This window comes from Caenorhabditis remanei, chromosome V (genome assembly GCF_010183535.1).
Source record: "Caenorhabditis remanei strain PX506 chromosome V, whole genome shotgun sequence".
Taxonomy (NCBI): Eukaryota; Metazoa; Nematoda; class Chromadorea; order Rhabditida; family Rhabditidae; genus Caenorhabditis; species Caenorhabditis remanei.
Window position 1 is genome coordinate 13,035,062 of NC_071332.1, and position 25,790 is coordinate 13,060,851.

General features: G+C 38.2%; 13 protein-coding genes across 13 annotated transcripts; 4 read left to right on the plus strand and 9 right to left on the minus strand.

Annotated features, from left to right (window-relative positions):
* Positions 1–603: 603 nt before the first annotated feature.
* On the minus strand, positions 604–1,917 carry GCK72_019509 (uncharacterized protein; the record flags this gene model as incomplete). Its single annotated transcript, XM_003115248.2, has 4 exons — positions 604–846; positions 896–1,051; positions 1,095–1,587; positions 1,637–1,917. 4 exons carry the CDS (start codon positions 1,915–1,917, stop codon positions 604–606), a joined length of 1,173 nt encoding a protein of 390 aa, XP_003115296.2.
* Positions 1,918–2,499: 582 nt separating this feature from the next.
* GCK72_019510 (uncharacterized protein) lies at positions 2,500–3,715 on the minus strand (the record flags this gene model as incomplete). Its single annotated transcript, XM_053733064.1, has 3 exons — positions 2,500–2,817; positions 2,865–3,360; positions 3,414–3,715. 3 exons carry the CDS (start codon positions 3,713–3,715, stop codon positions 2,500–2,502), a joined length of 1,116 nt encoding a protein of 371 aa, XP_053581977.1.
* A 303-nt stretch (positions 3,716–4,018) lies between these two features.
* On the plus strand, positions 4,019–4,810 carry GCK72_019511 (uncharacterized protein; the record flags this gene model as incomplete). Its single annotated transcript, XM_003115466.2, has 1 exon — positions 4,019–4,810. The coding sequence occupies one exon, from the start codon at positions 4,019–4,021 to the stop codon at positions 4,808–4,810; it is 792 nt and encodes a 263-aa protein (XP_003115514.2).
* Positions 4,811–8,255: 3,445 nt separating this feature from the next.
* GCK72_019512 (uncharacterized protein) lies at positions 8,256–9,544 on the minus strand (the record flags this gene model as incomplete). Its single annotated transcript, XM_053733065.1, has 3 exons — positions 8,256–8,387; positions 8,563–9,210; positions 9,371–9,544. The coding sequence occupies 3 exons, from the start codon at positions 9,542–9,544 to the stop codon at positions 8,256–8,258; spliced, it is 954 nt and encodes a 317-aa protein (XP_053581978.1).
* Positions 9,545–10,060: 516 nt separating this feature from the next.
* On the plus strand, positions 10,061–10,871 carry GCK72_019513 (uncharacterized protein; the record flags this gene model as incomplete). The annotated part of the gene is made up of 2 exons (XM_003115359.1): positions 10,061–10,303; positions 10,359–10,871. 2 exons carry the CDS (start codon positions 10,061–10,063, stop codon positions 10,869–10,871), a joined length of 756 nt encoding a protein of 251 aa, XP_003115407.1.
* Positions 10,590–10,901, minus strand: GCK72_019514 (uncharacterized protein; the record flags this gene model as incomplete). The annotated part of the gene is made up of 1 exon (XM_053733066.1): positions 10,590–10,901. One exon carries the CDS (start codon positions 10,899–10,901, stop codon positions 10,590–10,592), a length of 312 nt encoding a protein of 103 aa, XP_053581979.1.
* A 114-nt stretch (positions 10,902–11,015) lies between these two features.
* Positions 11,016–12,850, minus strand: GCK72_019515 (uncharacterized protein; the record flags this gene model as incomplete). Its single annotated transcript, XM_003115639.2, has 7 exons — positions 11,016–11,409; positions 11,465–11,702; positions 11,751–11,838; positions 11,885–12,152; positions 12,232–12,526; positions 12,571–12,701; positions 12,753–12,850. The coding sequence occupies 7 exons, from the start codon at positions 12,848–12,850 to the stop codon at positions 11,016–11,018; spliced, it is 1,512 nt and encodes a 503-aa protein (XP_003115687.2).
* Positions 12,851–13,715: 865 nt separating this feature from the next.
* GCK72_019516 (uncharacterized protein) lies at positions 13,716–14,655 on the plus strand (the record flags this gene model as incomplete). Its single annotated transcript, XM_003115274.2, has 4 exons — positions 13,716–13,912; positions 13,961–14,083; positions 14,178–14,320; positions 14,468–14,655. 4 exons carry the CDS (start codon positions 13,716–13,718, stop codon positions 14,653–14,655), a joined length of 651 nt encoding a protein of 216 aa, XP_003115322.2.
* A 444-nt stretch (positions 14,656–15,099) lies between these two features.
* On the plus strand, positions 15,100–15,937 carry GCK72_019517 (uncharacterized protein; the record flags this gene model as incomplete). The annotated part of the gene is made up of 4 exons (XM_003115166.2): positions 15,100–15,275; positions 15,324–15,446; positions 15,494–15,636; positions 15,741–15,937. The coding sequence occupies 4 exons, from the start codon at positions 15,100–15,102 to the stop codon at positions 15,935–15,937; spliced, it is 639 nt and encodes a 212-aa protein (XP_003115214.2).
* A 527-nt stretch (positions 15,938–16,464) lies between these two features.
* On the minus strand, positions 16,465–18,171 carry GCK72_019518 (uncharacterized protein; the record flags this gene model as incomplete). Its single annotated transcript, XM_003115551.2, has 5 exons — positions 16,465–16,894; positions 16,942–17,105; positions 17,154–17,339; positions 17,599–17,746; positions 18,041–18,171. 5 exons carry the CDS (start codon positions 18,169–18,171, stop codon positions 16,465–16,467), a joined length of 1,059 nt encoding a protein of 352 aa, XP_003115599.2.
* Positions 18,172–21,151: 2,980 nt separating this feature from the next.
* Positions 21,152–22,114, minus strand: GCK72_019519 (uncharacterized protein; the record flags this gene model as incomplete). Its single annotated transcript, XM_053733067.1, has 4 exons — positions 21,152–21,359; positions 21,405–21,691; positions 21,737–21,804; positions 21,850–22,114. 4 exons carry the CDS (start codon positions 22,112–22,114, stop codon positions 21,152–21,154), a joined length of 828 nt encoding a protein of 275 aa, XP_053581980.1.
* Positions 22,115–23,240: 1,126 nt separating this feature from the next.
* Positions 23,241–24,389, minus strand: GCK72_019520 (uncharacterized protein; the record flags this gene model as incomplete). Its single annotated transcript, XM_053733068.1, has 5 exons — positions 23,241–23,304; positions 23,350–23,409; positions 23,491–24,084; positions 24,143–24,303; positions 24,351–24,389. 5 exons carry the CDS (start codon positions 24,387–24,389, stop codon positions 23,241–23,243), a joined length of 918 nt encoding a protein of 305 aa, XP_053581981.1.
* A 404-nt stretch (positions 24,390–24,793) lies between these two features.
* GCK72_019521 (uncharacterized protein) lies at positions 24,794–25,560 on the minus strand (the record flags this gene model as incomplete). Its single annotated transcript, XM_053733069.1, has 4 exons — positions 24,794–24,997; positions 25,041–25,297; positions 25,344–25,505; positions 25,548–25,560. The coding sequence occupies 4 exons, from the start codon at positions 25,558–25,560 to the stop codon at positions 24,794–24,796; spliced, it is 636 nt and encodes a 211-aa protein (XP_053581982.1).
* Between the last annotated feature and the right edge of the window lie 230 nt (positions 25,561–25,790).

A 25,790-nucleotide genomic window follows, 5' to 3' on the forward strand; every position in this document is an offset into this window, starting at 1 on the left:
TCTTTATCAGTCTATCTCCGTGCTCATAAGATCAAAATGGAGACCAAATCGGCATCAGAACAAACGAAAGTTCCTTTTTAATATCTGAGACGAAAATCAAATATTGGAAGAAATTAAGACAAGGTGTTCCATTGACCAGACTACAGACAATTTTTTGGAGGGAATACAAACAAATCGAAGAACGATCTGGTCTCATAGACTTTAGGATTCCCGTTCTTTGAAGGAGAGTAAATATCTCGACCGCCTACGTATCAGCCATAAATTAAGAAAATCACGCAAGCATACAGACGTTGTGACACTCAGCAACGATAATTTCAAGGTTGCCAGTGATCGTTTTCAGTTTATTATTTCATATGCGCATCATTATTAAAATTACAAAACTTTTCCAAACTTTCGATCTTTCCATAAACATTTTAATTGATACGAGTTTTAACTTATCAAGTGTATTTCAATAGACTGTTCAACCAAAACGTCTAGCCTAATATTTATTCGTGGAGAAAATTAAAAAAAGAATCACAATCAAAGAATAAATGTTGATAAATATGCATAACGATAGAGTGAAATAAGCAAAAATAGATAAGCATAAATTAGTTGTTTTCGTGTCTAGCCTCTGTAAACTCCCATATAAACGGAATGGTTCAAGTAGGTCAACGCAAACAAGAATGGATGATCTGCCTTGAATTGAATCGGGTTCCCAGTTCTGACGATTGGAAGAACTTTGATGGTTCTAGCTCCGACTACTGTAGCTCCACATCCAATTGGTGCAGCTGCTGGAGAAACTCCTGATCCAATACCACCAGCTGGGGAAGCGAATGAGCATCCTGTTCCTGTTCCGGATTCTGTGACCTGAAGAGTAGAAATATTGAATATTTTACTTCTATGATAATTGATAAACCTGAATGATAGACTTGTGGATTCCTTCAGATATTTTAGCATTTGCAGTGATTCCAGAGAGATCGGCAAAATCGGAAAAAATTTCAGTGATTCCGATTGCTTTGAGATTTTTCTTCAAAGAAAATCTGTAGTCGATCGAGAACTTTGGAATTTCAGTCTGTAATTATCATTTCTAAGTGTGTTGCTGAAAGATAACTTACATTAACAAAAGTTGGTTTCACATTGTCCAACAGATTCTCGAATCTTCTGTTGTCCAATTTCTTCAATGCATCATTCAGACCATTTCTCTGCTTTGGCAATAAAATTGAGAGTTGGAAACGTGGATCCACATACTTCAAGACAAGAACCTGGAAATAGTCATCAGAAGAGTATCCACGGATAGAGCTATCAGCCAGCATTCCCATAAGAATTCCTTCTCTCTCATTCTTATGGAAAAGTTGTTTTCCTGGAAGTTGTGGGAAACCATCCTCCCATCCTCCTTTGAATGACATAGCGTTGATCAACAATCCATTGGCACTTCTGATCGAGTCCTGGCATGTTATGATTCTCTCAACTTTTCCTTTGGTGGCTGTCTTCACATATCCATTAATTTTCTGTAGAGCATCAGAAGTTCTGAAGTCTAGTGCACGCGCTTCGGATCCGTAGTTTTGAGCGATGGCAGACAAGAATTTGCGTTGAGCAGTAGATCCACTTCTAGAATGAAAAAGCAAATACATTAAAAGTGATGACCAGATAGACTTACTTCAAATAAAGTCTGTTTGCCATGTTGACCTCAACTCCATTGATTCCCTGTCGCAAGTTTCTGTAGACATTTGAGAAATGGTTTACAAACTGGCAATTGTTGCAGTTTGCCTTGTTCAACAACGAGTTTTCGATTTGCTTCTTTGAGTTTCCAAGGGCTCCAGTGTGCACCAAAGCGAGCACAAGAGCAATAGACACTGGCGAAAATACTAGAGACTCGTTGTGAGCTGGAAGAGTTTTCAGGAAGTTCAGTCCGAGCTCCGACTCGGCTTGGTAGTACATTTTGGGAGAAGATCACAAAAAAATGCACTGAGAGCAAAGTGTGTTTTTTGAACAAACTATCGAGACCTTTTATAGGAAGAAACAGTGTCAACAACAAACAACACCAAAAGCGGTCTTGTAGACTTTAGAGGGTTTTTGGGTTTGCTCGCGGAAAATAAAGAGCTTGACCACCCACATATCGCCCACACCTTTCTGGTGAAGAACGGAAATGTATCTTTGTTTTAATGAGACAAAGAATAAGTGAAAGTCAATATATTATATAAGAAGATCACGCTGATACGGAGCAGACTACAGAAACCATGAGTGGAGAAAGATTCTACAGATTCCTCACTCCCTTAGGAGAGGCTAGTTTAGTGACGTCTAGAGAGCAATTGCTGCACTCTAGTTCGTCTAGGCCCGCTCTATGTATATTTTCGTATCAACTTCTTTGTGAAATACTATCAAACTTCGTATCAAATTTTAATTATCCAGAAGCCATTAATTGTTATTGTAGCCTACTGGTAGGTACTCTGAATATTTAACTGTGTAAGTGAAATTTTATCAACTCAAAATCAAAATTTTCAACAGGACAAACGACGTTACTTATCCATGAAAAACCCCCAAAAACAATGGGTGACCATCCCGAACCAATGCGAACAGAAATGGGTGATTTGCCTTGAATTCGACGGGATCATCCATTCGAAGACACATCGGCACCGCTTTGACTACTGTAACTGCTGCCGCTGTGGTCCCTTCTTCATTCACCTCGATGAGTGATTTGTGAGTTCCATCGGATATCTTGATTCCTTCAGCAATCCCAGATAAATCGGCTTGATCCGTGAAAATATCTGTGATCCCAAGAGATTGAAGCGTGTTCTTGAGAGCCAACTCTTTCTCAATTGTGAACTTTGGAATTTCAGTCTATAAAAAATCCCACGTATTGTTATATGCAACAAGATAGTACTTACGTTCATATAAGTCCGTTTCGATTGTTGTAGCAACTTCTGGAATCTCTCTGAGTCTAGTTTTTCCAGCGCAGAATTCAAACCATTCGATTCTTTTGGAAGGAAGACCACAAATTTGAAACTCGAATCTACATAGTTTAAGGTCAAAACTTGGAAGATGTCATCAGAAGAGTATCCGCGGTCAGTCATAATTTCCTTCAGAAATGGAATTTTCTTAACGCCATCCATTTTCGTTGTGAATTCTTCGTTAGATGTGAAGTCGAGGGTGAACTCTTCATCCCATTTTCCTTTGAAATAGACAGCATTGACGAGAAGAGCAATAGCGTCAGAAATAGAATCAGATGACACCAGGTTGTCTAGTTTTCCTTGAGTTGACACTCGAATAAACTCGTTAATTTTTTCTGCTGAGTCTGGATTTTGAAAATCAAGAGATTCGGCGCCAGCGTCATAGTTCTCAGCAACATGAGATAAATAGTCATTGTTGATTTGAGCTGTATGTCTGAAAATAAAAACAAATATATATCAAAGAGACTACGTCAACTTTATACTCACTTTAGATAAACCCGATTAGCAATACTGATTTCCGTTCCATTTGTATTCGACTTCAAACGCTCAGACAGGCTCGAATAGTAGTTTATAAACTGCTCGGAATCCGTTCCGCCGAGAAGTGCTTTCTCAATTTGAGCACTCGATTGATTCCGTGCTCCAGAATGGACAAGTGCCAACGCCAGAGAAACAGAAAGTGGTGAAAATACTAGAGACTCACTTTGATTGGCAGTCAATGTCTTTAGAAAATCGAGACCGAATTTTGTTTCGGATAAAAGAAGTTGTTCTTTGATGTCTTGTTGAGTCATTGAATCTATATTACAATTATGAACAGATGGATATAGTCACGATTATAAACATCTGTACCAAAACAAGGGAAGCAAAGATCTAAAAAATTGAATTCACAATAAAAACGAAATTCGCAACAACAAATGAATCGTGTAACTGAGAAAAGAGAGGTTGGACTACTAAAGTGAAGAAAAGAGAACAGAAATAAAAAACCGATTGAAAACCAATTGAAAAGATACTTAGAGAAAACAAACAAACATGTTGATAGAAATTTTCGGCCTCTCTTTCCTTGCCGCCTGCGGTTATCGATTTTTCTCTCTCCAATGGTGTTCAATCGTCCTGCTCCTAAACGGAAGCAGACGTCGTCTGATGAGGATCCTCCGCAACAATTCGTACCTTATGATGCTTATAAGGTGCTCTATGATCGAGTTGTCACCCTCACCTCCTTGGTGAATCAACTTCGTGGCGCAATCGTCGATTCTGGACAGAATAAATTGGCTCTCGCTGTGGCTGAGTCGTGCGAACTCCTTCCGGATTTGCCTCAAATTGCGGACCCACTTATCCATGACCACTCAGCTTCGGATTCTCACGTTTTCATGGGTACCTCCTCGAAGCTACCACAAGTTCCCACACCTATTGCTCCTGTCACAACTATCAACTCTCTGGACATCGCTCGGGAAGCTGCTAAGCTTCTCGATAAAGCTACTCGTGTTGTGATTGAGAAGATGCCGGACAACCATGACAACCCGAATCAGGACTCGCAAGATCTGGATTTCTTTCAGAAGTTAGCCATTGCCAATCGTCTCCCGTCTCCCAAGAAAGCTCACCGCCACCAGTGTTCCTCGAAATTTCGTCCTCTGAAACTTCAATTCGACTCTTCTACTGATCGGGACATTTTTCTGCATGGCTATCACAAAATTCGCTCAACTGACAAATCTCTCCTGGATATTGCCACCAAGCCCCGAGCTCGTCGGGATCTGACCAAACCGGAACTTGAAACTCTCCGTGCTTCTCGGAAGTTTTGCTATGATCAGAATAAGATTGCCGGAGAATCGAAATTCATTATGTCGGACATCAATTATAAAGTCAACTCTAAGCCCCGCCCTTTTATTTAACTGCCTGTTTTCCTCCTTCATCCCCAGCTCTCTACCGTTTTGATAATTTTTCTTCTTTCTCTGCTTTTCCATCTTCACCCCCTTCTAGTCAGAGCCTTCGTCCTCCCTCTTCCTCGTTTCAGTCTGACTTTGGTATTAATATTCTCCTTTCTAACATTCGAGGTGTCGCCAGCCTTACCAAAATTTCTCTTCTTATTGACCTCTTCATTGCTTCCTCTTACGATATCATTGCGCTTACTGAGACTTTTCTTAATGACTCCATTCCTTCCTCTCTTTTCACTTCTCGAAACATTTCTATTCTCCGTTGCGATCGTATGCGATCCCTTCACCGCAAATCCAGTGGTGGGGGAGTTGCTTTCATTGTCAAAAGTTCCGTTTGCCTCACTTCTATCCCCATTAACCTAGACTTCCACTACCCTTTGCATCAATCTGAAATTGCTGCTTGTCTTGTCTCCCCCTCATCCTCTAGTTGGAACCAGCAAAAATTCTCTCCATTTACCTTAATACTTGTTTATCGTCCTCCTGATTGCAAATCTTCCGAACTCTCCTCCCTTATTACACATTTGAACTCTCTCATTCCACTATCCTCTGCTCTAGTTATTGGAGATTTTAACCTCCCATCCATTGATTGGCTTGATAATTCTTCCCGGCATCCCTTTTCTGATTTTTTACTTTCTAAAGGTCTCTCTCAACTTGTTGATTTTCCTACTCGCTCCACCAATATTTCTTCCAACATTTTAGATTTGGTTATATCTTCTGATGATTTAGTTCTCTCGCCTCCTGTCTGTCACCCTCCACTTTTGAATTCTGACCACTTCAGCGTCAATTTCTCGGTCTTCCCCCGTTCATTGGCTTCCACTCTTCCTGATCCAGCCTCTGCTTCATTTTCCTCTCAACTTGACTACAGAAAATGTAATTATACTCTCTTGAATTCTGATCTTGCTTCCCTTGACTGGGATGTCTTATTCAGTACCCTTCCCTCGCCATCTGCTAAATTCGATATGTTTATTCGCATTTTAAATGATCTCATCAAAACCCACACCCCTACTAAGACCTTACCAAAGCCTAAGCCACCTTCCAACCCTATTCGCCAGTTGCGTCGTGCTCGTTGTCGTCTTTCTAAACTTCTTGCCTCCCCTAGTTCTTCCTTCAATGATTTCCAGTCTCTCAACCTTCGAATCAGGGATTTGACCAAAACTATTCGTCGCAACTACGCCAGAACAGAAAAACGTATTCTCAACTCACCTCACAGTCTTGTAGCCCGTTCCCTCATAACGAAAAGATTAAAAAGTACTTCCGGAATACCATCTCTTTCATATCAAGGACGAATCGTCAATATCGACTCCGAGAAAGCCTCCATCTTCACCACTGCATTCACATCTAATTTTAAAAACCCCTCTGAAGCTCCGAATGTTTCGGATTCTTCCTTCTCACCCATCCTATCAGCATCTCATATTATTGACCTTCATGATTCTGATCTGTTTGCCCCGTGGGTAATTGAGAATTCTTTACGTAAACTTCCGCCTCGCTGTGGTTTCTCACCCCATCTTGCTAACTTTCTTCTCATCAAAAATTGCGCCACCTCTCTTTCCCTTCCCCTCTCGATCATCTTCAATGACTCGTTCCGCTCTTCTTCAGTCCCTCACTCTTGGAAGAATGCTGTAGTAACCCCTGTTCTAAAAAAGGGTAATGCTAGTTACCCTATCAACTACCGCCCAATTTCTCTCACTGATCCATTTTCTAGAATTTTCGAGCGCATCATCTGTAACCGCATCAAGCTTGATTTTGCCCATAAACTTTCTGTCCATCAACATGGTTTCCTAGCTAAAAGGTCTTGTGCCTCCTCCTTAGTTCAGGTCATAACCAATTACAAAATCATCTTAAAAACTCATAAATCTCTAGATGTAGTCTTCTTTGATTTCCAGAAAGCTTTTGATCAAGTTCCCCATAGTCTTCTTCTCAAAAAGCTTTCTTCTTGTGGCTTGTCCTCTACCATTGTAGCCTGGTTCTCGGACTTTCTATCCTCTAGATCTTTTTCCGTTAAGGTTAACAGTTTCGTTGATTCCTCTTCCTCTTTTATCTCCTCTGGAGTTCCTCAAGGTTCCGTGTCGGGCCCTTTACTCTTTATCTTGTTCATCAATGATTTGTTACTCAGTCTGAATGATATTCCTTACCTTTTTGTTGCTGCCTATGCTGATGATATTAAAATTTACTCTCATCTTCCTTCCAGTCTTCAAGCCGGCATTGATTTAGTCTCCAACTGGGCCGAATCCAATTTCCTTCCTCTTGCCCATTCCAAAACAGGTTTGCTTCGCTTCGGCTTACTCAACCCTCATCATCAGTTTTTTATTGCTGGTTCTCCCATTCCTGACTCCAACTCCGTTCGTGATCTTGGCCTGCTTGTTGAACCTGATCTCAAGTTCCGGGCTCATATTAATCGTACAGTGGCTCTAGCCCGACTTCGTTCCTCTCAGATCTTAAAATCTTTCAAGTCAAATAATCCAGCTTTCTACTCATTCCTTTTTAAAACTTACGTTCTTCCTATCCTTGAGTATTGTTCTGTTATTTTCTGTTTGCCCCCCACATCTCATCTCTCTAGACTTCTTGAATCCACCCTTAGAGTATACTCTAGAATAACGCTCCAGCGCTGTAACATCTCTTTCTCTTCTTACTCGCAACGCTTGGAACTCCTCTCAATGCACTCCATTAGACACCGCAGACTCAAATCCCAATTACTCCTACTTTACAAATTCATTGCTGGCGCATCTCACTTCCCCTTCCTTAATACCATTGTCAGATTGTCTGATTCTCCCAGAAGGCCCATGGCTCTTATCTATCTCTCCCCCCTATCTGATAACTTTTTCTCTTTCACCATTCCGTATTGGAATGCCATAACCTACAATGTAAATACTTTTCTTTCCCCCTCTCAATTTGCTATTCTACTTGATTCCTCTATAACCCGGTTCTAATATTTCTTCCTCCTTTCCTGTTGTTTAAACGAACAGTTTCTTAATTTATTCTCTGTCCCTGCCTCCAATTGCCTACTTCCTTTATTTCCCATTGATCTCATCTCCATAACATTGCTCGCCCCCGTTTTAGTCTTTCAAATTGTCTTTCCCCATGTCATCATTATTTATTTGTTGATTACATAGATTTTTCCTCTTTTTTACTTGAAACTGTCTCGTGAGGGACATGTTCAAGTCTTCTGTGAATTTTTATAGCCATTTTGTCGTGAAAAAATAAAAAAAATAAAAAATAAATAAAAATGGAGAGAACAACCATTTTTCTCTTTATACTCTGTTGTCGGTTCAGTTCAAATGATCGGAAATACGAAATGTCACTTTGAATTAGACTTGTTCCAGTGCGGATGAAAATGAAAACATGTTAAATTAAATGGAAAGAATATTTGCATGAAGATTGATTTATTTTATGCGAAGTTATAAATTCAATTAAAAGATCCGTTAATCTTCAAACAAGCTGCAGCCGGATTGAGAACTCTGACACTGTTGACAACCCAAATTCTCAAGTAGTTTGTTATTGGATTGTAGGTGCAAGTGATGTAGCTACTGATAGTCAACTGGAAAGACATCAATGAAAACTCAATATTATCCTCACAATATTATGTTACTCTCACTGACTACGTGTTAATTATGTATTATGTATTAGTTCTGATAAGTTCTCACGACTCACGAAGTCGTAATAAACAATTCACAATTAACAATTAAAAATCTGACTGTTCCGACATATCTTACCTCAACCGGTTCATTGCTGTCACTGAACACAACTCCAACATATCCATCATCGCAAGTAACATTAAATGCACAACTGGGAGTCCATGAGTTTGCTCCAATTATTCTTCCACGGTATTTATTTGTTTTATCATAGTTTTCCAGTTGTTCAACCGTAGTGATGATTGGAAACGCTCCACAGGCACAGACTTCATCTGATCCAAACGCATCTTTTATTGTACTGCATCCAATGCTCACATTTTCTAACTTCTCATTGAAAAAATACCAATCGAAGTTATTATCGTAATCTTTTACACACAATAAATCCTCAAAACGTACTTCTCTTGTTACAGTTCCTGTGCTGATAATTTCATTTTTTGAGTAGACGAATGCCTCTTTTGAATCATTTGAACAGGATCCTTCGTAAAAATAGCACTGATCAGGTGTATCCGGGAATCTTTCTGTCAACGTCACACCACTCTCACTGTTTCCTTTGATTTCTGGACAACTACAACTATCTGTGTCTTCTTGACAACCAAGTGACATATCAAACATTGGATAGCCATGAAAATACCATTGATATGTCCCGTCCGTATGTAATTCACACTTCAAATTTCCAATATTTCTCGGTTGAGTACCGAAAACATTCTCGTTGTTCACAACTCGATTCACCTAAAACCTTTATCAATTCGATATTTTAATTTCAACGAGAACTGACATAGACTGGACTACCATTACTTCTGAAAAGAATAGTCAAATATGAAGAAACTGAATTTTGAGGTACGCAAGTGAACTCGAAATATCACGGATATTCGGGGTCATGCTGAACTACTGGGTGCCAGGTTGGACGGTTTCCAAGGTAGTATCCACCGGCATTTCTTTCAACGTCAGACTGATTAAAAAGGCCAATTGGTGGACATTTGCACACTGGTGAAGGTGAACGAACAACAAGACAAGTGTCAGAAAATGAAATAAGTACAAGGAATAGGAAGATTGCACCTTTCATTTCAAAAATTATGCACTGAATGAAGGGATTTGGGAGGTGGTGGCCACGGATATGACTTAATTAAAATTCGAAATGTGGAAAATATATGAATATTATAATTTCTGTTTGTTTTTTGATAAATACCGAACAGTGCCTCTGAAGAGACAAAAGTTCAAAAGTTCAAAATCAGACAACTTGTTCTTACTTTTTTCGTCAGGTTTAACATTTTCTTTCGTGTCTAGGGGTTGCCTCAACAAATGCCATGAGTGACGATGTTTTGTTTTAAAGAATAAGAAAATAACTCCAATACCTGCAATATACAGTTTACAAAATTGAATAAACTCAAATTATAAATTTTATGAAAAATATGTCTGTTTATTTTTTCCGACCAAAGAATCAAAACTACCAAACTTTTTGTTTATATCAATGATATAGACCGTAAATAAAAACAAAAATCGTTTATTCAGATTTGAAATTTGATACCTTCATGAGTTTTGCTATAAAAATGAGGTGGCCGGAAGCTCAAATATACTCATCATGAAAGTTTTTGCCGCGTTGGCCTTCTTTCTTGCTCTCTGGATTCTTGTGGCTCCAGCTCCGACTTCATCACCAAAAGAAACATTGAAAACTGCTGCCGAGAAAGTTCTAAAAGATGTCGAGGAACCAATCGCCAAACAAACTCATCAGGCATTGACTGTGGAGACATTGGATGGATACATCGGTCTTCTGAAAATGTTCAAAGACATGCTGCCATTGGATTTGGTCACTACAATGGACAATGTAAGTTATCTAAAACGCGTCAGAATTACTAAACTACGAATATCGACATTTTCAGCTCAACGTGACTCAAAAAGGAGAAGTTGTAAACTTCCTCTCTAATTGGTTCCAAGACCGTCTTCATCGTCCAAACACCACAACTGAAATCGTCGAACTTCTTCGTGATAATCTTCCATCAGTCTATGACAAAATCACCTCTTTGAATACAACTTTCTATACCAAATTCAACAATTTGAAACCAGAAACTCAGACACTTCTCCGTGAATGGCGTACTAAAGCAGTGGATCTTCTAGGAGATCAACGTCCAGCTGGAGAGACTGCTGCTCAGAATCTTCAACTTCTCCGTGACTTTGCGATGAGTATCCGAGATGTCAAACCGGAGATCCGAGATGATTTGAAGACTCAATTCCCGCAGGCAGTGTCGTTGACTGAAGGACTTGGATTCACAGTGTTCACTACGATGATTATGGTTGTTCAGAAGATTGTAGAGACCGCGGCCGCAGTGAAGAATCAGGGACAAGCCGTGTTGGCTACTGGATTGCCATTGGAGTGTGCTATTCCTTTGGATTAAATTCTGTCTTAAACTATGGTTTTTGTCCATTTTACATTGTGCTTTAAACTTTCTAATGTTACCGAGAACTTCATGAATTCATTTAAAAATGTTATAAATACCCGTTTTATGTGAGAGAGCAATTCAAAGAGGTCATCTTTCCATCTACTTTGATACAACAAACCCTAAAACTAGAGGCAAAAGAATCCAAATATCTAAATTCAAGGCAGTCAAATAAGAGAGATCAATAGCCTTCGGGTAGAAATACTTTGGCATCTTTCCATTATACTTGAAAAGTCTCTTGAACTTGAACGCCGCTTCATCTAATGCAGGCATCGGAAGATCTGCGAAAGTTGACAGAAAGTGTTCAGCATTGACTTGATAAGCTTTGTGCTCCACCACTTCTCGGATATGGTTTTCCAGATACGTTTCGGAGAGATGGAACTTGTTCAGGATCCGGGCGAATCCTTTGCTTTTAGCTAGCCAAGCATTTCTCATTTGTTCGGCGAACATGGGCATGAAAATGGATGGTGTTGCGGAGCAGACAGCTTCTTTAACACTGAAATAATAAACGAATGTACTCCATTTTCCAGTATAATATTTCAAACAAGTACCTCTTTAATCCTCCATGACTCAAAAATAGAACTGTCTTCTCATGATTCAGAATTTGTTGTTGCGGTACCCATGATGAGACCTTCACATGATCCAAGAGACCCTCTGGCCGATCTCCTTTCATACTCCAAATCACTCGATAATCTGTCAATTTGTTGAGAACATTCAGAAAAATCTCAAATTTCTCTTCAGGAGCGAAACGCCAATCGATAATTGTTCCAAATGCTACGAGAATGGTTCCTGAAAATTAGAATGTGTGAATGAGTGCTGAAACATTTTAAGGTTAACCTTTCGATTTCGGATCGTTCACAAATCTTCCCCATTCTTCATCCAATCCATTCTTCGGAGGGTTACAGTAAGTTCCAAATGAAAAATACTGAAAAATAAGTTATTTCGTGTTATAATTCTGAAATATTTCTTACATCATTCGTTCTGGCACCGACTGGATACAATGGATCTGGCATATCTGTGAAAGAGAATGCACTGCGTCTATTGTAATCATAGAATGAGAAAAATGGGAACGGGATGATCGATCGGAGAGCCCATTTTTGAGCAAATCCAGCCACTCCGCCTGTGATGAATGCACTTCCAAACCAATCAACAGTTGAAATCACTCGATGCCACCATTTGTCAGTTGTGAAGTCAGACATTGAGTATGGAAGGAAGTTGGGAACCATTAGAGCGTAGTTTCTGAAAAAAAAGAAGAATTGGAAATATTTTACAAAAATGATGTCTAATTCTGAATAGTAATAATTCCACCTTCCCTCACCTACTGAACCCTTTGAAACTTCCATGAGCACTTTCTACATCACTCGAATGCATCATAACATGTGGCTTTCCAGTTATCTCTGCCATTGCATATCCACACGGAGAAAACAAAGAATCCGATAGAAATAGATCCCAGTCTTCGTTAGCAATTTCCAGATATCTTTCACGTTGATGTTTCAGAATACGATTACAAGAAATACATCCGAATATGAATGGAACTGCCTGATGAACAAATGTGAATTCATCTTCGAACGCGATTTTGAAAAAGTCTTTTGAGATAAAATTATTCTCAAATGCTGAAAGGAAACAAAGTTTTTGAATAAACTCAAAGTTGTACTACCCGACATATCAATGAATCTTTCCTCCATTCCAAAATCCATATCTTTCTTATAAGTGGCCATTTCCAGAGCAGTTGTGTGACCATCTTTTTGTAATCGGTGCATTAGAGGAGTGATTGAAGTGGCGTGGGATCTGTATTAGAATCAGTTTTAATCATTTGGAAGTTTTGACATGAAAACATACCTCCCTTGATCCATGATAGTGAGAAGGACTTTGACCGGGTCAACTAGATTTGAGGACACAAGAAAAGTAAATATACATAGTGTTGAGAGTTTTGTCATTTTCAGATGAAAGTTAGGTTTATAACCTGAAAATTAAGAGTTTGAAAGAGTATATATACATATTATTTTAAAAATGTTAAATACTAATAGCTATCACGAAAAATTCTTTTAGACGAAGAAACACTCGAACAACAATGTCTTAATGAAGGCGGCAAAATTTGGTAGATCAAAACAGTCCGTCTTATATAATGGGTACCTCCCGTAATCACTTTTCTCCAAATCTGGTGAGAAACTAGAGAATATAATTGTATGTTGTAGTCGAAAAAGGGTTATTTTACTGTCTGCGTTTCTTCAGATCGGAGATAGTGATTGGAATTGAAGACACTTTTTGACATTTTTGGGTACTGATAAGAAAAAGGGAGGGAGAAAGTTCAATTTTTGATGAAACTGTAGAAAACTCGTCCGATGTTTTGTTTCAACATGACCCGTGTTACAAGGGAAATTAATTTTAAAAAACTGAACGTTTCGACAGTTTGAATCAGATGGAATCCTAATTCAAAGAAAACTTCAAAGAGAATTTTGGATTTTGTATTCCAGATAATCGATTGTTTGTAGAAAATAGAAAGATGTAAGGGACAACCTCACATCTAGTTACAAATGATGCACAGATTTGGGGCCCACTCCTCAATTTTCGGTTCATTTCCAAACATTTGGACATTGCGTTAAGAAAAACACACCTCACAGTCTGAAGATTATTTCGCAATTTTACAACGCATTGTTGACATTTTCGGTCTTCATATTTAAAGGAGGGCTCTTTCTCGAATTGAGAAGGTTGTGCACTTCCAATTTTCTTTTCGTTTTTTCTTTTCAGTTTTTCTATCACATTCCAAGTTTCTGAATTGGACTATTTTCAGCACCTCGAAAAATGCATACAAAGGTGTATGTTTCTGAAGACCGGTCCAAAATACTGGTTCTGTTTTACGAAGCAGCATGCGTATTTTCTAATTTCTATCCAGCTGGATTCACTGCTTCAGCACTTCCTAATTTAGTGAAGAAGTTCGAAAATGAGAAGGAAGAAGAAAAGAAGAAATTAACGTTCAAGTGTAGTGAACAGTATTTTATGTAGGTTGAACAGAACTCAGGATTCACGAAAGAATTATTTCTATTCAGGTATCACAAAGCACTTCTTGTTGGAGATGAGGAGATTGCAGAACAAATTCTAAATGAGAGTAATCCAATGAAGATGAAATTGCTAGGTAGAAAGCTGACAATGAGTAAGGAACAATTGTATCAGTGAGTTTTTAAAACTATTTTTGAATTAAAGGTGTTAGGCAGATATGTATTAATGATGTGGTTACGGTAGTTTGAAATAAATTCATTTTTCCAGATGGTCCAAACTGTCAAAAGACGTTATGTACAACGCATGTCTTCAAAAGTTCTCAAATGATGAAAAATGCAGAAAAACATTGTTTCGAACTCACGGAATGAAACTTGTGGAAGCATCTCCAACTGATAAGATATGGGGAGTTGGTGAGTACTCTCTCTCTAGCTAGGTGAAACCTTCCCAAAATCCATTTGAGCCAGTTTAAAGTTTCTTTTTGTTTTTCACAGAAAATCATGTCGTTCTAATATTCATAGCATCCGAAAGCCTTTTGAGTTCAAAATCACTTTCTTCAGGTCTTGACAAGAATGACAAAAGATGTGAAGATGAGAGAACTTGGAGAGGAACGAATTGGTTGGGAGAGGTTTTGGATAAAGTACGAGACGAATTATGGGAGAGAAACGAATTCAAGAATGAGAGAGAACTGATTGAGAAGGAAAGTCTCGAGACAAGATGTCAATTGTTGGAGCATTTCCCGTGTTAAAACTACTAATAATTTGAATGAATTAGTTTCTCGAGTTTCCTAATAAGATTTTCTCTAATTGTTCTTATGTTGAAGTAAATGATCTAATACTACACATGACCCTAATTCCTTTCACTTCTTCTTTTTCTCCAGTTCACTTTTTCCAGCTGTGCAACAAAAAAGAACACTCTATTGTCTCAAAAAACATCGTCTCTTTCTTTCGCAATTTTTCAAAACATTGGGAAAGTCCTTCTTTTCAACCGAAACAAACAAAAACGCGTATATTGTCATTTTTCCTTTTAAAGAGGCAACCTGACCTCTTTTTTCAGTGAATAAACCATCTAAATCTGCTAGCTCTATTATATATTTCTTGATTTGTCTCATTATTGCAAATACAGTTTCAGTAGCTGACCAGTCTTCTGAAAACTTTTCCTACTTTTTGAGTGATTCTCTCAATTAATCAATATGTTGATTCGAGTGTTCATTTCTAAAAATCAATACAGAAAATTCGTTTTATTCTACAAATCGGAATGTGTGTTCTCTAATTTCTATCCAGTCGAATTCACCGCCTCACCAATTCAAGAAAACAACTCTAGAATTGAAAAAGTTCTCACTTTCAACTGCAGTGAGCAGTACTTCATGTTGGTTTACCTTAGTGTCTGACCCAAAGGTTACTGTATCATTGACAGGTATCATAAGGCTCTTCTGGTTGGTGACGAGGGGATAGCTGAGAAAATTATGAATGAAACAGATCCGAAGAAGATGAAAGTGTGGGGAAGACGACTGGAAATGAGTGAGCAACACTTGCAACAGTGAGTTATTTCAGAACTATGTTGAAGTTGAAAATACGGTGATTCAGATGGTCGAAAATGTCTCGTGAGATTATGTACTGCGCATGTCTTGCGAAGTTTTCGAAAGATGCATCTTGTCGGAAAACAATGTTCCGAACTCATGGAATGAAACTTGTGGAGGCATCACCAGGGGATAGAATATGGGGAATTGGTGAGTCAGATGCTTGATGCGTCACTGTTGAACCAGAATAACTTCATTCGAATGTTCAATTATAACATCTGAAAGCTATTTGTGCTCAATATTTCATTCTTCAGGTCTTGACAAGAATGACAAAAGATGTGAAGATGAGAGAACTTGGAGAGGAACGAATTGGTTGGGAGAGATTTTGGATAGAGTACGAGACGAATTATGGGAAAGAAAAGAATTCAAGAATGAGAGGGAATTGATTCAGAAGGAAAGTCTCGAGACAAGATGTCAATTGTTGGAGCAATTTGCATCTGGAGCCGCCTGAGAAGTGACAATGACCCCATTAGGTTATGCTGAACTTCGAACAAGTTTATTATTCAACAATAAATTAACTTTTCTTTCACAGAAATACCGTATTCATCACAATCAAATTGAAATAAAATAATGACATAAACTTTAAGACACAAAAATACTAAAACTTGGTTAATATTTGTGTTAATAGCAGTGATAAGTGTCATGCGAGTGAAGTGAGTATGGTTAATAATGGGAAAAGGTGAACTTGGAATAAAAATAAATTTAAATGATACTGTTGAATACTTATGATACGTTACGGAGAGAAAAAGAAAAAATAAATGACTAGAAACAATTAAAATTGAAAATTTGATTACAAGAAAAGAGAGAAACTGAATAATTAAGCAACATCAAACTGATATCTAAAATCAGAGAAAACAAAGCTTGATGCGCGTAAAAACCAATAACCAATTTTTCCGATATTAAACAACACACCTGAATCAATGAGACCCTTGAAATATTTAAAAATAATACGAAAAAAAAATTAAATTCGAGTAACGCCTAATCCCGTGATTTCCGTGTTGGATATGTCTTTTTTGGACCATTCCGTTGTTGTTCAAGCGACCGTCTCGAATACGTTCTTTTCTTTTTTGGGGACGATGATGCTGATCTAGTAGTAACCGAAGCTGAAGGCGGCGCCGATAAAGTTGATGGTAGCGATTCGGATACTGGTGACCGTGGAGAAGTAGAAATAGTAATTCCAGGATTCGAAGAATTCAGTTTCGCCGGATTGAATCGAATCCTCAAGTTGATTCGTGGCTGACTCGTGGATGGTGTAGCAAAAGACGTGCCAGCTTCTGATGGTTCACTACTAGAGGACGAGCTCGTTTCCGGAGTGCCATTTGAACCATTCACTTCTTGTTCCTGATATTTGACACGTGCTGATGACCGAGTTGATTTGATTGACTGCTTTGGAACAGATGGTTCTCTTCTGAAAACATAGATATTAAAAATGCCTTCAGTTACTGGATCCCTTACGTCACAAATCTCAACCCAGTTGCCTTCATTCTTTCTTCCATCCGCTCCTTCTCTTCAGGTGTTTCTATTTCATCAACTGTGTTTAGCCGCCAATTTCCATGCAGTTTGTTCTTTTCCGAGTAATAAAAATCGATGATTGTCTTCGTATCGACTGATTGTTTCAGCTAAAAAGAGAATAATTGAATTATTTAAAATTAATAAAGGATAATTACCTGTTTTTTGAAGTACAACTCTTTGAGTTGGTGGTTTTTTCGCAGACGTTCGTGTCTTTCGATTGCAATATTCGCCACGACGAAGTCCTTAACAAGTTGTGGCATCATATCCGGACTGTGCATTTGTTGAGTAACATTTATCGTCGTGTCGACGTCGTATTCATAGAAAGACAGCACTTGGAGCACCTGCAAGTATAAAATAGAGATATAATTCTTTTCCTGTTCTAGCTTGAAAACAAGGAATATATCTGTGATCTCTTGCACAAGCTATATCTGAATTGGACAACGAACGCTCAAGAAAATAACCGCGCAGGGAACTTTCGAAGATATATGGAGGCAGATTGCAAGTGCTTTCTACACGTCTTCGTCTATTTACACGAATACAAAAAAGAGTAACTCGATTTTGTTCGTTTTCTACTTATGAATTGTCTTCTCACAAACTCACCACATCATCAGGTAAATGAGTAGTCGCCTGTTTCAGTCGACTGAGGTCTCGTTCGTCTAATTGTTCTGTAGGTGAAGCCATGACTAGATATTCTCTATCATCTTCTGAAGACACTCCCTCTACGTGATCAGGAATTATTGCGAGAGATCTGAAAAGATAAATATCACAAGATTGAAAAACTGCACTGGTTTCTTCGGAAGACATCGTGAATATACAGCTACTACAAGCGACGAGAATTTGAGAAGCGCGCTCTAATGATAAAAAAAGCGAGAGGGAGGCACGCAGCGAAAGAAATTCATGGAAAACGAGGAGACACAGACGTCGCGCGTGTCTGTATCTCTTCTCCGTTTACTCTTTTCCGCAGCTGCTGCTTATCTCGCGTTTTCAAGGTCACACTGCCACAAATTTATCTGTAAGTACTAGAAGACAGATAACCACTCACCTTTTCTTATGACTTGGATGGTACTCGCTTTCTGAGTTCTGTTTCGATCTCCTCTTCAAGAATCGACTCTTCATGTCGCTTACTGTTGGCTCTGCCACGTCATTGTCGGCGCCCTCCGTTTCGTTCGTCATTGTATTGATTTTTTTGAGGCTGAAATTATACGAAATTGGAGGGAAGTCTAGATAACAGTAATAAGTAGGAACGCGCAGAAGAAATTCGAGAAAAAGGGCACGAAACAGTAGAATTGTATCGAGTGAGTCAGTTTGAAAAAATGGTGAATTGTGGAAAACCGGCGACAAAATAAAGAGCGCCGCGGGCACGAAGAGTGTGCGAAGGCGCGGGGACGCAGACCGAGAAACATAAAACTGAAGGGGAAACGCGTTAGTTGGATGGAAAGAAGAGAAATGGGGGAATAAGGAAACGGGATGAATAGATGGGTGTTCATGTTCATCCGATATATACGATTTCCCTCATTTAAAAATTTCTCCGAAAAAGTCTGAACATCTGGGGGTGTTGAGAAGAGAGACGACTTCTGGAAGACTGTAAGCGGACCAAGTCGTAGCTGGGATAAGTAAGATCCTAGGGAGGCAGTTCTTCGAAAAGGAACAAACGGTTATGTTGTGGGTTACAGTAGCATTTAGTTAATTGGGGAGCACGAAGTCCATTCTTCCGGATTTGAGTTTACTAATGAAAATTATTCGGAGATTAATGCCTACGATATCAGTGTTACAAGATGTCTGTCTAATTTCCTTTCTTGAAGGTCTCATTTTTAATGAAAACAACATTAACTGTCCTCTACACAATTTCAGTCACAGCACAGAATGAAATTAGTCATCCTAGGCAGCTACAACTCATCTTCAGCTCGATTATTACCAACGCTCGTAACTCAAATAATAACTAGGAGGGAGTGAGAGAAAGAATGGTATACTGAACAAAAGAGCGAACACATTGATATTCCTATTCGCTTGGTTGCATGCATTTCGTTTTAGGCGAAACAATTTATCGTTTGGAATGAAACAAAAAAGATCATGTGTTCTTGACAACGAATCAAACAACAAACCAACCCTCACTAAAAAAACAAAACAAAACTGACTTGAGCGTGTGTGCTAGAAATGTGAATAATATTGTTGTTTGTGCTAGTTGGCCGCACCTATGAGAGGATATAATGAGAGCGCATCCTATTTGTTATTTATTTTTAAGAAAGAGATTTTGAAAGACAGAAGAAATTAAATTCAGAACAGAACCGCGAAGACTCGGGGTAAGACTTTTCAGCGCATTGTAGATATGCGGAAAACAATGATTTACTCACTATCCGATCTAAATTTAAAATGTTTGGCATTTGCTTTGCTAGATGTTACAAAAATTTTTAAAAACCAAAAACAACGGAAACGGAAAATAAATAGTTATTGTCGAAATAAAAAAAGTGATACCCGGTGTTTGCGGACTTAATGCTAATTTTAATAATTTTTCCACTAAGTCCGCAAACACCGGGTATCACTTTTTTTATTTCGACAATATTAGCCGAGCATTTAAGTTACAACCGCGCCCCACCTCAAACGAGAGAGTATCGCCGAGAGACGCAGAGTATTTTCTGGCTCGAAAACGATTTTCACCATTTTCGATCTATTTTCACAAGTTTTAATTAAAAATTTGCCAATTTCCGAGAGAAAATTATGAAAAATAGATCAAAAATGTAGAAAATATGTTTCGCGCCACAACAAAACTCTGCGTCTCTCGCCGATACTCTCTCGTTTGAGGTGGAGCGCAGTTGTAAGAAGGGATGGGCTGCTAATACAAATCGGGAAGAAACGAAATCGGGAAGAAACGAAAGCGGAAGAAACGAAACGGGAAGAAACGAATCGGGAAGAAGCGAAACGGGAAGAACAGTTTTTCGCAAGTTTTCCTGACTTTAGCTATAGTAATGGCTGCGCACAATGCTCTAAATCGATTTTTTAGTTCCGTAACTTTATTTTCGACACAAATTTTAGCGCATAAGCCAGAAAAATCTTTTCTCAATTTTGGATTACGGTCAACTCCGCAATTTGACGTGAAGGTGTTCACAGAAATTTAGCTTGTTCTTCCCGATTCGTTTCTTCCCGTTTCGTTTCTTCCGCTTTCGTTTCTTCCCGATTTCGTTTCTTCCCGATTTGTACGGTCTCAATATTAAAACTTAATTCAGAGTACTGTACGTCAAAAAGTACACATTGACAATGCGTGTTTGCGGACTATGCCTACCGTAGTCTTTGCCGATGATCAAATCAGGAAGAAACGAAAGTGGAAGAAACGAAGCGGAAAGAACAATTTTTCCCAAGTTTTACTGACTATGTTTGGAGTAATAGCTGCGCACAATGATCTAAATTGATTTTTTAGTTCCGTAACTTCATTTTTGAGACAAATTTTAGCGCATAAGCAGTGTGAGGTATTCGGTGAACAACTACCGATAAATGCAGTTTTCGGTAAATTTCCGGTAATTTACCGGTTAATTCTCCTTTAAATTTACCGATAAATTTGTCGTGGACAAGTCAGCCATATTGCTCTATTTCATCAGCTTCCTCAACCTTACTGTTCGCAACCACGTCCTCAATCACTGCTTTTGTATGTAATCCTTTTCAACTCATAAATCACTCTCATTCTTCCTTTCACATCCAACTCCGCCCTATTAGCACATTCAATTTTATGAGGAACCTCGTTCAACAATGGAGTTTCCAACTCCTTCCAAATCTTCTCCTTCATCAATGTTATCTCACTTCCCGTATCCAATTGGAACTCTTATTCTCGTTACGACTGACGTGTCTTTGGGTTGATGATCAATACAGACTCCCAAATCATCTTGAGAAGTGCCACACAGATTGAACAATACTAATATCATCAAAAACTCCGTACATTACAATCGAAACTCTCAAGACTAACAAGTCACATTCTCAATCGAATCATAAATGAATTCAAGTGAGAAAAATCGTCGAGAAAGAATCCACGAGTCTATTAATTTTTGTTCTCCGCAAATATCAATTCGTCTGAAATTTTGAAACTTCCGTTTATTGTACATTCCCGCTCTTTATACTTTGTCGGTTTCAATCAAATGTAATCAAATTTTTATTTATTTTCCACATTTTACAAAATGTCATCAACTCGCAGTAACGATTTCTTTTTCATCACTTCCACTTCATTTTCAATCTTCTTCAAACTCTTCTGAATCCCATATACTGTCCCTATTAATCTAGAATCGTAGTTCCACGTTTTGTTTCCAGGTGAGCACTTTTTCAAATCAAATTCTCCGATAAATGGATTGAACCATTGATTCCGAGAAGTTGCGACGGGTCTGAAAATGTCTAATTTCTTTCTCGAGTTTACCCCAACTGCCCACCTCAACTCCCAAACTGGAATCTCTCTCAACTGGGAAGATTTCCAACCATGCAGCATAAAATCTACACGAGGATTCCATAGATTGTTAGTCAACCAACCATCTCTGACCCATCCGTTTCCTTTTTCTAGAATCCTCACTTTTCCAAACTTTGATTCAGATCTCATCAGCTTTCGAATACAAGCTTCAAAACTAAATAAGTCATCAAATGTTTTAGAATTCTCGTAAATCTGACGGCATTGGCTTTTGGAGAGAGCTCCCACTGGGAGAAGTTTTTCAGCGAGAAACATCTGAAAACGGTGAAGATTAACAGATGAGGAGGTTCAGAGAAATACATGAATAGCTCCATTATCAGATCCATGCAAGCTATCATTTGGAAGTTCCGTCTCGTAGTTTGCGAAATCTAAACATGGTAAATAAAGCTTTCAAAAGAAATTTGGTTAGCCACCATTCAAAAAATCTATGACATATTTCGTATTTTTCGCAATATACGATCCCGTTGCAATCTCCCAATTTTGAATTCTATCGTAAAATGTGATGTCAACGTCATCTTCCATGAACTTCTCAATTCGCCTATTTGGATTAACGACGCCAATGTCTGCATCAATGAACATGACGGCTTCATAATTCTGGAGAACTTTGGCAACAAGACAGTGTCGTCGGAATAGAATCTGGAATGCATGCTTGACCACCATAGTTGTACGGAATGCCATTTTCCGAAAAACCGGAATCCGGAATCCGGAACCGGAATCAAATTTTTCATTTTCCGGAATCCGGAATCCGGAACCGGAATGAAGTTTTTCAAATACCGGAATCCGGAATCCGGAACCGGAATCAAAATTTTAATTTTCCGGAATCCGGAATCCGGAACCGGAATGACGAAAAAACCCGGAATTCCGGAATTTCGGATTTTCAAGGCCAAGTCATTTTTTCGAGTGTTTTTAATGATATATAAAGTTTAAAACTACTTTTGAGGTTCAAAACCGAAAGAGAAGTAATGCAGTTGTCTTTAAAACTCAAAAAAAATTTTAAAATTTAAAATTCAAAATTCCGGAAAAAAAATTCAAAAAAACCGGAATCCGGAATCCGGAATCGGAATGAAGTTTTTTAAATACCGGAATCAGGAATCCGGAACCGGAATGAAAATTTTCATTTTCCGGAATCCGGAACCGGAACCGGAATGAAAATTTTCATTTTCCGGAATCCGGAACCGGAACCGGAATGTCAAAAAAAACCCGGAATCCGGATTCCGGACAACTATGTTGACCACTAGTCATTTATATAATGATGGACTCACATCCGTTTGCAAACATGGGTATGCTGGTCCCGAATCTCTCACCAGTAAAAAATTGTATTCTTGAATAGAAGCATAACATCGTACACTGTCTGTAATATAATGTTTCAAGAGAATTATTGTGAATAAAGGTAAAACACTTGCCTAGTGCAACTCTGTAATTTTCCGGACTAGTGTCATTATTGAGAACCACTACGATCGCAATCTCTCTCGGCTTTGAGAAGTCAACACAGAAAAATAGGAAGACAAAAATACAAGTACACAGTATTAGAATGAATTTCCATCTTGTCAACTTTCTAGTAATGTGCATTTCGTGTTCATAATTGAAATGAGAATACACTTCAACTGAAATGTATGATTTTATGAGCTCTCCAGTTTGCTGAAGGGAGTATTCAAACTGATAAGAAACATAGGAATGATCAAAAGTCCACAAAACATAACGGGAGCGATGGAAGAGAAGAAAGGAGGCGAAAGAAAACAAATACTTTATAATGTGAAATGACATATGGATTTATCAATTTGGTCAGATTATATTTTCCTCTTTTTCAAGTGATACCCACATCGTTGGCAGTTTCTAGAACATCAACACGAACACCGATGCAATTGATTCTGAAAATCAGATTATCTTATTTATAGATCAGATAGTTTAGCAACCTACGCCGCTTTTTCTTCACCACCGAAATCATTTCCTTATTCGAAGCGAGTATGATTCCTCTGAAAATAAGATTCCAGTTATTGAAAAGAAGTCTCAATCATCAGAAAACTAATAAGGAACCAACACACAAAGTATCTTACCCTTCGACTGCATGCATGAATGCCCAAAGACTTGCATCCAAAAACAATAATATAGAATTAGAGACCAATGGAGCTGTAACATAATATGTAACTTGTCCAGCGAAAATGGATGCTCCTTGGAAAAATGATTGACGAATGAAACTGTTCTCTCTTTGTTTTTGTTCTTTTGACATCTGAACTCCAACGGAACTCAACAAGTTACGACTATCTTTTCCAGCTTTGTAAGCAGTTAATAAGTTGATAATGAGAGTCAGTGCAACCATGGAAATATTCAATATGAAGTCAGAGTACCATGTTATTGTAGAGCAGTTTTGAGTATTCAGAAAAACAAAAGTCCATGAAATATCATTGTACGAAAAGTGGCAACCGAGGACTTCATAAAATCCAATACACATCGTAATAGCTATCAGACAAGCAACATTTTTCATGAGGTTTGTATTGAATTTGTTGAAAATTTGATCATAATGAAATGTCCAAAACACTGCACAAAGACGGTTCAATGCAAGGAGAAGATGAAGTTGATTAGAAACTTCGTAGACTGTCATAGCGGAAAGACCCAGAAAACGGGAATAATTGACTAGGGGCTGAGAGTTGCTGGAAACTTGTACTAGGTTACCAAGAATCATTCTAACCCCATGACACTTGCACATACCTCAATTGCATTGGGCAAACATACAAAAGGAATATAAGACACATAACCATGTTGCAGATTGCTTGATTTTTAGTGATTATTCCGAATGAACTGTTCATTGAACCCATTTTTCCAGCTGCCAGAAACACGAAGAGATTAGCCAATGTACCAAATGACATGATCTGGAAATTCTTATAAGTTTCAAAGAAAACTTAAACTATTCACTCACCACAAAAGTGATTAATGACACAATAAATTGTTCAGACATTGAAATATCGGAATTATTTTTGGCGGATTAAAATGAGATCTTTGAAAATTCCAAATGCTTCTGATGTCACAAGAATCCGCTCCAAAAAACCTCCGCAATAATAATTTTCTAGTTAAAATTAGAGAGGCAGTACAATTGGAAATACAATTAGTCAGCCACAGAAAAAAATAGAGCTCGGTTTTTAACGTCACCTACTTTATAGTTGGTAATATCACCATAAATTTCCGCACCATGGAACAAATTGGTCAGGAATTGTGAAGTTTTAGAAATTTGTAACATTTCGAAGATCATTTATTTGTGTGACGAGAATGGGTCTAGAGAAATATGATATGTTCTTTGTATGAGTGAAACAGTTAATATTTTATTGACAGACATTGCATTCATCCGAACCAACTGAAAAGTTTTCAAAGAATCTTTTTCTTTTCATCTCTTCTTCCATAAATTGAAATTCCAATCAAGGCAACAGCTGCCACAAAGCAGAGAATTGCAAAGACGAAAGTCCAGAGACTGTAATACCATTCATCACACTGTTTTGTGAGGAAATGATTATCGGTTAGAAAGATTGGACGACGTTTTTCAGATGCCATGAAGAGAGTGTAGTGTTGACTCTGAAAAAGTATGTCAGAGGTAGATCTCAAAGCATAAACTAACCTCTGTCATGTAAGCTGGCCAGTTATCAGCGAAGTAGTAAGTAATACTATGTTTAGTGGAAACAAGACCGAGTCTTGCACCAATTGCTAACTTCAATCCCTGGTTTCCTCTCACGACGATAGCCGGAAAGGCATCTGCACGAATGGCTCTAAGATTCTGAAGATTCACTGAATCCCCCAAGTTAGTTGTATTCTCAATGATAAGAGATCCGTAAAGTTCTTCAACAGTCCAGTAGTTTGGCATACGTTTTGGACTGTCTTAAAACGTTTTCAATTTTTTAAATCAGGTTTTTTACAAACTCACGCAAATTTCGAATCACAATGTTTCCATATACTTTGGTGCACGGTTTTTCGGTTAACAAGCCAACCTCCGCATCGTTTTCAACACTCAATTCGGTGCCGTTACAGACAGTTTCAGCATGAATGAAAATGACAAGAATTGAAAGAATTGCCAAGGAGATTTGTACTGAAGACGGTGATGTGTGTTTTGCAAAAGAGGAATTCTTACCTTTTGATAGCATCGTTGCTTGCTATATTCTTTACAATGATGACCAATCGGAGAGTACAAATCAAGAATAAACTCTTGGAAAACTGGAATCGGGAAAATGTGAAAAAAATAAAACTCGTGGATTATGTGGAGATCACGTGAGCAATTATAACACTTGACGTTTTTCAACCAACCTACGTGTTTGACAACGTGGAATTCTTTTCATCAGTTTCTGGTTTTCTTCTCTCATCATTTCTCTTGATT